General features: G+C 42.7%; 1 protein-coding gene across 3 annotated transcripts in view; it reads left to right on the plus strand.

Annotated features, from left to right (window-relative positions):
* zgc:158464 (uncharacterized protein LOC791139 homolog) overlaps positions 1-13370 on the plus strand; it is a 145477-nt gene that overhangs the window by 92206 nt on the left and 39901 nt on the right. For 2 of the 3 annotated variants that reach the window (XM_058387320.1, XM_058387323.1), the window contains exon 3: positions 11864-12070. In XM_058387320.1, the coding sequence (XP_058243303.1) occupies positions 11864-12070 (207 nt within the window). Of the gene's footprint in view, positions 1-11863; positions 12071-12852; positions 12940-13370 lie in introns of all 3 variants that reach the window. The other variant, XM_058387321.1, reaches the window with a different exon arrangement.

Below are 13370 nucleotides of genomic sequence, written 5' to 3' on the forward strand. Positions count from 1 at the left end.
ACATGGTCTGGTGGTTAGCATCAGTAAGTTTACCTCATTTCTCCCTGTCTTGCTGAGTATAGACCCATGTTTACTGAGAACACCACACACACACACACACACACACACACACACCACAGTAAAATTCTGCAAATCTTAAAATAGTGTACAGAAAGAGAGACAGCCTTCACTTAAGTAAGGACAGGAAAGCCATGTACAGTCATGTGGAAGCTACTTATAAAGCTTGTAGTGTAGCTATCTAACGGCTAGCTAGTCTCTAGATTAGTTGTTTTATATCACTGTTAGCTTGTCGCTAAACATGACTGAAAATAGCTGCTAGGGTTCTGTGTTGAGAGTGGAGATAGCAACACTACAAGGTACTAAAAAAACAACAGCTAGATCCTGGAGCAGAGCTGATGAGCCACAGGGAGAACTGGACAATGTGTCTTGTGTGCTGGAGGATAGAGATAAAGCTTAGTAACATCTAAGCCAGAAAGACACACACGTGTTGGCAAAGTGACAGAGACACACACAAGAGACACAAAAGATGTACAAACACACATCAGGATGGCAGTTATCTCACATTTTTGCTAAACTGTGGTGTAATATTGGGTATACGGTAATTAGCAGCCATTTTACACACACACACGTGGATCATTTGGGGAATGTGAGAGATTTGTGAGTATACTTCCAAAAGTTTTGGGACACCCCTCCAAAACATTGAATTCAGGTGTTGTTTTCCAGGGGTTGGGCTCGGCCCCTTAGTTCCAGTGAAAGGAACTCTTAATGCTTCAGCGTACCAAGACAATTTCATGCTCCCAACTTTGTGGGAACAGTTTGGGGATGACCCCTTCCTGTTCCAACATGACTGCACACCAGTGCACAAAGCAAGGTCCATAAAGACATGGATGAGAGAGTTTGGTGTGGAGGAACTTGACTGTCCTGCACAGAGCCCTGACCTCAACCTGATAGAACAGCTTTGGGATGAATTAGAGCAGACACTGTGAGCCAGACCTTCTCGTCCAACATCAGTGCCTGACCTCACAAATGCGCTTCTAGAGGAATGGTCAAAGATTCCCATAAACACACTCCTAAACCTCGTGGAAAGCCTTCCCAGAAGAGTTGGAGCCATTATAGCTGTAAAGGGCGGGACAACTCCATATTACATTCATGTCCATGTAAAGGCGGACGTCCCGAAACATTTGGCAATATAGTGCATGTATCTGTGTGTATGTTAGTGCTCTGTTTGTGTTTTCCAGAATGATCCGACGAAGTCACCAACCTCTTCGCACACTCAAAGCACACAGTTCAGTTTGATTTTAATTGTCTTGCCCTTTTAAGGAAAGCTATCATCAGGAATGTGTCTAGATGCAATTAACTCATGAGAAAATATGAGGAAGAAGTTGTCTGGTGCAGATGTTCAAGCATCACTGATCAATCAGGAGGTCTGGAGCGAGAGCGAAAGAAGGGATCAGGCAGCAGATTTTTTATTAACAATGCTTTTATTATACAGTGGTATAATAATTGTGATCCAGGCATCCAAGAACAACCGCCGTTGTTGACTAATAGCCTTTTATTCCACTCACTTCCGCTGTATAATGGAATAATGTGACCAAAAATGACATGGATAATTGTGTCTGTATCTCAAAAATGGCCTCTTAGTAAAGAGAGAGAGAGAGAGAGAGAGAAGGCCAGGTTATCAAGCGTTTGTCCATTCCCATCAATCGGTGCATCGGCCCATTAATACTGATGTCACTTTGACGGACTTGCCTCATTCTGCCACCCGACACTATCCTGAGGACCAGATGAGGGGGAAAAGCAAGAGCGCAGAGTATACACATCATTTTTTCTCCACACACACACAGACACACACACAGACACACCCACACACACACACACGTGTTCTGTGAAGCGGATCGGCTCTGTGTGAAGCTATGGGTCAGAGAGCTGACACGCAGAGAGGGAAGCACAACAGTGGCTCAGCTCTGCCTCTTACAGATAACACACACACACGCACAATCCTGCCCAAGCTTTGATGCTCACAAATGACCACCGGCAGCGAGTCTGATAATGAAGAGGATTTTATTACAGACTGGAATAGATGCCATTTATAGCGCAGGCCATAACTAATTGGACAGTGAGGCATTGTTGCTGATTTGACTCCACTCCCTACTCTCATACATCGTTAAAATGCCACCATTCTGCCCTAATTTGCGTGTCCGTACATCCATATTGGATGAGCTTGTGTGCAGCGGAATGAGAATCCTGTTCATTTGGAGTACTGGAGTGCAAATGGCTGATGCTGATGTAGTGTAGAACTGTGTAATTTTGCTTCAGTGGTTTCGAGAGGTGACGTTTTCTAAAAGTCTGCTTAGTTCTCATTATTACACATCTTTCTATGAGGAATACCGGTCACTGTAGAGCTTCCTGGACAGTTTGATGGTGGACCCAGTCCTCCAGTAATGATGGTGCATTTGATACACTCGAACCAGAGCACATCATATTTAAGTGTTGTACAGTCGCTGTACAGAGAAAGACGGCTTGTGGATTCTTTATCTTTACACATCATCAATGCTTTTAGGAATCACTTTGCAGAAGAGCTGACAGCTGCAGGTTCTCTGCACTCACTCCGTCGATCAACGTCAGGAGATGTAGTCGAAAGCGTGAATCTCGGCTGTAACCGACGACACTGCTTTGATTTGATGCACGCAGACGCACCAAACCCTACATGATCCTTTCAGGAGCCTCTCTTCCACTAATTTCATAAATACACCGATCAGGCATAACATTATGAGCACCGACAGGGGAAGTGAATAACAATGATTATCTTCTCATCATGGCACCTGTTAGTGGGTGGGATATATTAGGCAGCAAGTGAACATTTTGTCCTCAAAGTTGATGTGTTAGAAGCAGGAAAAATGGGCAAGTGTAAGGATTTGAGTTTGACGAAGGGCCAAATTGTGATGGCTAGACAACTGGATCAGAGCATCTCCAAAACTGCAGCTCTTGTGGGGTTTTCCTGGTCTGCAGTGGTCAGTATCTATCAAAAGAGGTCCATGGAAGGGAACAGTGGTGAACCGGTGACAGGGTCATGGGCAGCCAAGGCATGACTGGTCAGGGCTGTTTTGGCAGCAAAAGGAGGAGCAACACTATATTAGGCAGGTGGTCATAATGCTATGCCTGGTTGATGTAAAATACAAATGCATTTTTCTGTTAGAAACATGCATTAAGAAATTTTCACTTGGTGGAAGTGAGAAAGATTTAAAGCTAGAAAGATGAATATCGTAGTGTTTCTAGATCAGAATTGTGTCAAGAAATAAATGCTTTCATTTATTTATTAATTTTTATTTTAATTAGCCATTCGGTGCACCACCACGGTCAGCTGTAAAGGCCAGTTTAATTAATATGACGGCATGGTGGATGTGGTGCTCCTGTGGTCTGTTAGAAAATGGACTTTAAAGGCTCCTACATGAATGAATCTAGCATTTTGCGATAATTAGCAGATGGTTAAAAAAAAGGAAAAAGAACCTGTGCAGTAATTGTACACCTACAGACAGACCTGTATGTTGGGCTAAATATAGGACTAAGAAATCTGCTCTTCAGACAGGGAGCAAACTGCTACCTCATCTTATTCCTGTCATCTTTTTGCTGTCAGCAGGAATCACAAAATCTTTTGACTGCTCTCGAACATGACAATGAGATAATAATTATAAATAGAAATTCACAGCACAGCTATGGTTGAACTCCAGAAATAGCTTTGAAAAGCCTTTTTTTTTTTGGCATGGGGCAAAAAAACAGGATTGTCGTCTTTTATTATTTTCCAGCGGCATAAACTTAATCACGGTTAATCCGGTCTTGACCGAGTGCAGATCCCTCTATAGAGGAGGAATGGAGTGAACCCAGCCAAGCGCTTAATATCAGCAAATCCTCTCCAGGCCGTCAGGGGCAGGCAGTGAGCGCTGGGCTGCAGGAGACGATACGTTTGAGTTCCTTCTCTCTGAAGAAAGTGATTTGAAGAGAGAAAGGATTTGGTGATGGATTTAGAGGTGGAAAAGGTGAAAAGGGGCGGAGTCGAGTGCTCGCCAGACCATGTCGCGAGCTTGGCTATTTGGTTTAAAGTCTTAAGGCCATGCTTTTATCTGTTTCTTTTTCCCAGATATCATTTGCCATCTTTCTGTAGATGACAGTATATAGTATACATCGATCAGGCATAACATTATGACCACCCGCCTAATATTGCGTTGGTCCCTCTTTTGCTCCCAAAACAGCCCTGTCCCGTCCTGCACTGTGTATTCTGACACCTTTCTGTCAGAACCAGCATTAACTTCTTCAGCAATTTGAGCAACAGTAGCTCATCTATTGGATCGGATCACACGGACCAGCCTTCGCTCCCCACGTGTGCCGCCCATGACCCTGTCGCCGGTTCACCACTGTTCCTTCCTTGGACCACGTTTGATAGATACTGACCACTGCAGACCAGGAACGTCTGATCCAGTCGTCTAGCCATCATAATTTGGCCCTTGTCAAACTCTGCCCATTTTTCCTGTTTATAAAACATTAACTTTGAGGGCAAAATGTTCACTTTCTGCCTAATATATCCCACCCACTAACAGGTGCCATGATGAGGAGATCATCAGTGTTATTCACTTCACCTCTCACTGCTCATAATGTTATGCCTGATCAGTGTATTTTAAAATGTTGAATTAAGTATATAAAGATTTGGCTTTGTAATTACAGGAAGGAATTCGGGTGAAATAGACTTTAATTCCATTATCATTGCAGCTCCTGAAAAACATTGAAAAAACAAATATCTGACACCAAACTGTCAGCATTTAGAGTTAATATACATTTGTCTTTCTGCTAAATTTATTCCATTTATTCCACCTTCTGCATTGCTGTGCTTTTATGTATAATTTACATAAGAACATAAACCAATTTAGTTGAGTAGACACACAAACACAAAACATAGCATGTTATGTTTGGAGGGTCAGAGTTAAGGTCAGGGTTAGAATTGGACACAGTCTAGGATTCCAGATGAGTAGCAGACCACCCATTTATCTCTGTTCTCCTCGGAGGAAAGGGTGAATCTGCTCTGTGTGTGTGTGTGTGTGTGTGTGTGTGTGTGTAAGACGCGTGTTATGTGACCCCTGCTCAGCTCCAGACGTGAGGTCAAAGGCCACATGCTCTCCATGCAGGGGTGACAGGTTGCAGTTCTGCTGTGACCCTGTAATTTCTAGAACGTGCCATGCCAGACATGCACGCCTGCTCCTCCAGAAACACCAGAGCGAGTCTGAACTTGCGGACGAGGAGAAAGGAGGATTGTGAAAATGGAAGGGAATTTGGCGGTGCGTGACAGGATGTAGGGCTGAGTGTTTGAGTTATGTTCTCAGTGACGCACCATTCTGGTATTATGTTTCTGATGTGAAGTCGCTCGGTGGGGGTTCAGTCCTACACTGTAGATTATTAACGTTTCTCCGAACATGCCATTTTGAACCCTTTAAATGTTTATTTTTTCATAAAACCCAAGAAACTACTATAAATGATTTTTTAATTGTTCTTCTTTTACCCTTATTAAATAGGCAAGAGTCATAAATATAAATGAATACACAAGAATGCACAAATTAAAAACATCTTGATATCCAATCTCATCCGTGCTAGCTACTGAGCTAGCTAGCTAACAACAAAGCTTGCACTTGTTACCAGTAGAAATGAGGAGAAATGTTTTGAGTATTATTAGCAGTTTTTAGCAGTAACTAAATCAACAAAATATCATATAAGATTGAGTTTAGCACCCACATTAGCTCAGCTAACCTAGCTAGCCAGCAAATCACCTGCATGTAAACTAGCTCACATTTGTTAGCGATAGATGAAGTATTCTTCTATCCAAGTACTGTCTTGATTCATCAGATTTTGAGCGAATTATTTCAAAGTACTTATTTCAACAAACTGACATTTTTGGTAATCATTAGCTGAGTTAGCTAGCCATTTGTGTAGCTGCTAGCAACATGGCTCGCTCTTGTTACAGAAGAAACAGATGTGAATTATTTGAATATCAGTTTACATTTGCATTTTTAGGGGCAGCATAGTGGCTTAGTGGTTAGCACTGTTGCCACACAGCAAGAAGATCCTGGGTTTCGAATCCTGGGTTCGAACAGGCAGGAGCCTTTCTGTGTGGTTTGCATGTTCTCCCTGTCCCTGTGTGGGTTTACTCCAGGTACTCTGGTTTCCTCCCACAGTCCAAAAACATGTACATTAGGTTGATTGGTAATTCTAAATTGCCCATAGGAGTGAGTGTGGTTGTCTGTCTGTATGTTTGGCCCTGTGATGGACTGGTGACCTGTCCAGGGTGTACCCCTGCCTTTCACTCAATGTGTGCTGGGATAGGCTCCAGCAGACCCCCGTGACCCTGATTAGGAATAAAGCGGGTATAGAAAATGGATGGATTCACATTTTTTAAGCAGTAGCCAAGTCTGACAGAATATCACATAACATCTAAGATTTTGTTCAGCAGTTAGATTAGCTTAGCTAACCTAGCTAGCCAGCAAATCAGCTAACTCAGAGGTGAACACGAATGGGATTTTAGTGTATGTGCTTCAATTTGGATTATCATTTTTCTAGCAGTTTATGTAACTGAAGCCAAAAACAAAAGCTAAACCGACTATACTTTTGCAAGCTAGAAAACTAGCTCAGACACAGACTTGTTTTATTACAGTATATAGCTAAGTTGTCCAGCTGACTGGCTAACTGCTAAGAAACAAGCATGCGTATGCCACTCGAAACCATGATTTAGCAATTAAGCATATTTAAACATTAGCCAAAGTTGTAAAATACACTATATTGCCAAAAGTATTCGCTCACCCATCCAAATAATCAGAATCAGGTGTTCCAATCACTTCCATGGCCACAGGTGTATAAAATCAAGCACCTAGGCATGCAGACTGTTTTTACAAACATTTGTGAAAGAATGGGTCGCTCTCAGGAGCTCAGTGAATTCCAGCGTGGAACTGTGATAGGATGCCACCTGTGCAACAAATCCAGTCGTGAAATTTCCTCGCTCCTAAATATTCCACAGTCAACTGTCAGCTGTATTATAAGAACGTGGAAGTGTTTGGGAACGACAGCAACTCAGCCACGAAGTGGTAGGCCACGTAAACTGACGGAGCGGGGTCAGCGGATGCTGAGGCGCATAGTGCGAAGAGGTCGCCAACTTTCTGCAGAGTCAATCACTACAGACCTCCAAACTTCATGTGGCCTTCAGATTAGCTCAAGAACAGTGCGCAGAGAGCTTCATGGAATGGGTTTCCATGGCCGAGCAGCTGCATCCAAGCCATACATCACCAAGTGCAATGCAAAGCGTCGGATGCAGTGGTGTAAAGCACGCCGCCACTGGACTCTAGAGCAGTGGAGACGCGTTCTCTGGAGTGACGAATCACACTTCTCCATCTGGCAATCTGATGGACGAGTCTGGGTTTGGCGGTTGCCAGGAGAACGGTACTTGTCTGACTGCATTGTGCCAAGTGTAAAGTTTGGTGGAGGGGGGATTATGGTGTGGGGTTGTTTTTCAGGAGCTGGGCTTGGCCCCTTAGTTCCAGTGAAAGGAACTCTGAATGCTTCAGCATACCAAGACATTTTGGACAATTCCATGCTCCCAACTTTGTGGGAACAGTTTGGAGCTGGCCCCTTCCTCTTCCAACATGACTGTGCACCAGTGCACAAAGCAAGGTCCATAAAGACATGGATGACAGAGTCTGGTGTGGATGAACTTGACTGGCCTGCACAGAGTCCTGACCTCAACCCCATAGAACACCTTTGGGATGAATTAGAGCGTTCTCATCCAACATCAGTGTGTGACCTCACAAATGCGCTTCCGGAAGAATGGTCAAAAATTCCCATAAACACACTCCTAAACCTTGTGGACAGCCTTCCCAGAAGAGTTGAAGCTGTTATAGCTGCAAAGGGTGGACCGACGTCATATTGAACCCTATGGATTAGGAATGGGATGTCACTTAAGTTCATATGCGAGTCAAGGCAGGTGAGCGAATACTTTTGGCAATATAGTGTATATCACAACAAACATTAATTTGTTCGTGTCTAACATAAGCTAAGTTAGCTAGCTAGGTGAAGATGCTAATTGTGTGGTACAAAATTTTCCAGATACTGCGACAGTTTATTCATCAGATACGATGATCTCTCTGACTCTGAAATGAAAAATTGCAAAGCGTATTTGACTGGAATACAAATTTGTTTTCGACACACTCAGCCTTCCAAGAGGAATTAACCGCTAACACATCATAGCTCCTAGCTGCTATTAAAGCTAGCACCTATTGCGCTAGCCTCTGCAGAGATTCAGCTCCTGTTGATTTATTCTTCTCTTGCTAGTCCTTTCATCTCTCCATCTATCTCACTTTCTGTATTAGCGTGTAGTGTGTAGCTACGTGTGTATATTGGCATTATACAGATGTTTTAAATCTCTCTCTCTTTCACACACACACACACACACACACACACACTGTTAGCAGCCTGAGGAAGATGCTTATCCCACCATGATCTTATATCGTGTGAACTGTTAAAAGGGAGCTCTAAAGGCGAGAGGCACTGCCAGACGTTAGCTTATTTAAAGATCTCTCATCTCCTCCTCCCTCACCTCCTTCGCCTGCTAGCTCCATTACTCTCTGCACTTTTCTCATTTTTCCGCAAGAGCTCCCCTGGGCTGAGAGGCAATTATGCAGTTGTATGGTGTGATATTTCATTTCTGAAGCGCTTCGCTGCATTACGGCATGCTGCGAGGGCCGGCCCGCTAACGGCTCCGTGCCCCGGCAGAGGAACACTGAAAAACGTGCTAACAGCTTCATAGTCAGAAAGGGAGGACAAGTTTGGGTGCATCAACGTGACACTACTCTGTCGAGATTCACTAATCCTTCAGTTATTGCCCACGCAGCACTCTGAATTGGTTTTGGAGGACCGCTCTACACTAGCTTCCTGTAAACTGTGTAAGCCCTTGTTATACTCTCCTGGGAAAATTTCCATTCTGTTGTATTTGTCTTCCTCTTTGGCTCAGACAGAATGCATGGAGAACAATATGGAAATTTTTGGAATATGTTAAAGAATATGTTTCATTAATAGCCAATCCTATAGAGACATCAGCCTCATGATGGAAAAATATTGTAAATTGTTTTCAACCCAGAAACCTTAACTCTTTAGTTCTTAGTTCTATTACATTTTGTGTTTATCCATTAAAATACTTTCTGCCTCATTCATATACGCAGTATATACACCGACCAGGCATAACATTATGACTACCTGCCTAATATGGTGTTGGTCCCCCTTGTGCTGCCAAAACAGACCTGATCCATCATGCATTGTGTATTCTGATACCTTCCTATCAGAACTTCTAAAGCAATTTGAGCAACAGTAGCTTGTCTGTTTAATCGGATCACACGGGCCAGCCTTCGCTCTCCACGTGCATAAATAAGCCTTGGGCCACCCATGACCCTGTCGCCAGTTTTCCTTTCTTGGACCACTTTTGATAGATACTGACCACTGCAGACCGGGAACACCCCACAAGAGCTGCAGTTTTGGAGATGCTCCGATCCAGTCATCTAGCCATCACAATTCCTTACGCTTGTCCATTTTTCCTGCTTCTAACACATCAACTTGAGGACAAAATGTTCACTTGCTGCCTAATATATCCCACCCACTAACAGGTGCCATGATGAGGAGATATTCAGTGTTACTCACTTCACCCGTCACTGCTCATAATGTTATGCCTGATCGGTGTATATACACACTGTATTTATACAGTGTGAGAGAGACTGCTGCTAACTATGATATGTACATGAACATATTACTTAAGAATATTAATATTAATCCTTTTTACAAGGTCACATGATCTCAATCTCAGGTTGTGTGGGCAATAAGACACAAAGCAAGCCAATACAATATAATGACACTAACATTAATTATTTAATTTCAAGGATGTTGTTCCCCAATAAAATAAGACATAAGGGTTTAAAGTGGCTTGACACTAGAAAAGTTAATTGTTTTCAGAAAGCACAGGGTCTATACGAAGTCTGTAATAATAAATATAATCTAAAGATACTGGTTTCTTTGTCTGCTTTAGGAATCATTAAGACCCATCCTTAAACCATCACCATAATACTTGGTTGCAATAACCAAGTATTGATCCTAAACCTAGGTGTGCAATACATTTTGGTGTACTGGTGTACATGTTTGTTTCCTTCTTTTGTTGGTGCTTTTGCCTTTTCCGAATTCATCCCAAAGGATAGTGGACAATAGTAGATGGAGTGTATTGTCTTGTTACATGAACTTCATTACTCATAGCTGCATGTAAGCAGTGAGTGCCCACCGAGCCACATGATACATGGCTACAGTGCCAGGATATAAGATTTATTTCCACTATAATGTTACACAACTTGTCCAAAAAGTCATCCAACGCTATTAATCTACGGGAATGGAAAAATCTATGGAAGACTTCATTGATCTTTTATCTCAGTGTTACCACATTAGCAAAGCATGAATAACTTTTTAGTGGCATTTTAGATTTCTGGCATTCAGGCCTTTTCTTATGTGCAAATTCAAAGTGCAGATTCAAAAGGTTGATGGAAATCGCACCACAGATGGCTGCAGGGCTGAAGCACCCTATGGTGCATTTCACACAGATATTGTCGACGTAGATCTCAGTGGATGGAGCTGTAGGAGGTGTAGTATAGCAATACAATAGACATTTTATTTAATAGGATAACATTTCGCCATTTTCTGTAAACAAGTCGAGCGGCATTGTCTTAGGTCATCTGCATTTAGAGCGCTGATCCTAATGAAGAAGTTAGAGCATATAATTGTCTTCAGACACTGCAGTGTTTTTGTTCTCAGAGAATCAGCAGAAGAGAGCTGGAGTATACAGCTGGAACTCCCTGTCTCCCAACACAGCAGGCTTCACTATTAAACACAATTAACTCACTATGAGCTTGTTTTAAGTTAAATTTACTGACGTATATAATGTAGATCGGCCCTAGAGCTGATAAGAAAAGAGCAATACTTAATGCAGCTGTATGCTTAAGAAGAAGCATCAGTCTTACATTTAAGGATTATAGCACAAGGCACCAAAATTAAGCTCATGCCCTTTCAGTCACAAGGGCAGAACTTTAATCATTAAGCTAGCACTTAACCGATATTATAGCAGTCTATTACTCTCAGCCTCAGATGCTCTACCCACGGACCATCTGATGTATATTATACACTTGGCTGGCTACAACTACTGGAGTCTTGGCTATCTGCACTTGCTTGGACATGTATTCATTAGTTCTGATGGAGAAGCAAACTTTTGAACATACTGACAACAGCGTGGCTGTTGGAGCACGATGCTAAAAAAAATAAAAGTTCACAGCATGCCAGTTTTGGCATTACCAGTTGTCTTGCAAGCCAGTCTTCTAGCTGTCTTGCACTTTGTCACTAAACATGGCCAGTAAGTTGGCCCGAAATCTGACTAACAGAAAGTGGGAGTCTGACCAGTAAAAAACAAACAAGGGTCCATCATTTATTTGTAAATCTGTGGAATAACTTATTACAATATGCTAAGAGCATTTGATTGTATCTTGCTGCAAAGATTGCTGGATTTTTGGTGGCTAGCTAAGTTTATCAGAAGCAAAGACAGTGGCAGATATGAGGATGAAGATACCACCACCATGTTTAATAAACCATCCAGTTTCCAGTTAATCATAGCATAATTTAGGCATAAACAGCATTTCCATCCTTCAGCCCCAGTGGTCTGTCTTGTACAAGTTGGATGTTCTTGTCCGCATCGAGAAACTGTAGAAGTCTGTCCTTCCCGTAAACTAGAAATAACTCTGTCTTTCTCTTTCCACAGAGATCCGAGGGAGTCGAGGCGTAAAGGACGGGCCGGTTCGGCAGCTTCCCCTGTATGACACCCCGTACGAGCCTGCAGAGAACGGCGGGGATTCTGACCCCCTGTGTTCACGTGAGAGCAGGCTGCCTCAGGATGACGAGAGGCCACCGGAGGAATACGATCAACCCTGGGAGTGGAAGAAAGAACGCATCTCAAAAGCCTTCGCAGGTACGACCCAGAGCCTGTGTTTTTAGCTGCGTGTCCTGTGTTGTTTCTGTAGCCAACGCTTGGTGTTTGGTGCTTGGTTCTGCGCTCGGGCATGCTGTGCTGCTGCTGTGTGTGTGTCTGTGTGTGTATGCGCTCTGATTAGCACTGAATGTATTGCCAGTTGGTGTTTTACTGATAGTGATGGCATACTAGCGCTTAAGGAGTGGGGAACTTCTTTCCTCGAGGGCTGATGATCCTAAAGCCATTGATGTATTTTAACATTTAATGGAATGGTTTTAATAGAGAGTAAGCGGTCTTCGGTTGAGGTAGCAGACAATTTAAAGGTAATTCCACAACAAATCTTAGACTGAAGCCCTCTGGCAATGGGATTCTCCATCTCTGCTCTATGGCGATGGCAAGTGGCTTAGCAGATTTTCGTAAAAAGCCAGTCTTTGGTTTTTATCTCAATCTTTAACTCCGAACGCTTCTTTTCCAGTGCTCGGTCTTCTGGGTGGCTTTTCCACTGTGGATATTCTGTCCACGTTAGATTTTTTTTTATCTTTCTATGATCGGGAGGTGTCAAGCGAAGGAAGCTTTCCATCTTTCACTCTTACAGGTTCTCCTGGTGCAATGAATTTTCTGTTTCTTTTTGGCTGAATGACAGAACTGTACTGCTAAGTCGGCCATAACTGAACAGGGCTGTTCAAGGACAAGATGGATTTGTGTTAACTCTTTACTGAAAAGTAACCCATTTCTAGTTTTTTGAAAGGTATTTTCCTTTCTTTTCTTGTTTTCTGGAATAGCTCTGCTTTGTTATGACTGCATTAGCAGCAAAGAAGCAGGCAGAGGATCGGCTCGGAGAAGAGTCAACACCTCCAAATCCCTCACAGGTACCCACGGAGAAGGGCTGCTATTTTTCTTCCACTAATGTCTCTCTCTCTTTTCTTTTTTTTTTTTTCTCCATAGTTTTTAATTTAAGTATATGTCTGCTCCGGTGACCACAACGGCCTTGGAGGTAACTGTAGCTCAGCGATTAAGGTTTTGTGCTAGTGACTGGTGTATTCAAATCCCAAGACTACCAGAGAACCATTTTCTTTCTACTTAAGCAACACAATTAACTGAATTGGACTCACTTTAGGTTGCAAAAAAAAAGGAAAAAGCTTCTTTGCATAAAGTACCTTGCAAATGTCTTACATTCACACAGTGTCAACAATGGAAAAAAAGAAAAAATACCCAGATGTCTTCATTTCTCCCATAATTGTCATTTCCCTTTTCACATTTCAGCCCGAGCTAGCGCTATTTGCAGATTAGCATGCAAATT

Source organism: Hemibagrus wyckioides, linkage group LG04, assembly GCF_019097595.1.
Source record: "Hemibagrus wyckioides isolate EC202008001 linkage group LG04, SWU_Hwy_1.0, whole genome shotgun sequence".
Taxonomy (NCBI): domain Eukaryota; kingdom Metazoa; phylum Chordata; class Actinopteri; order Siluriformes; family Bagridae; genus Hemibagrus; species Hemibagrus wyckioides.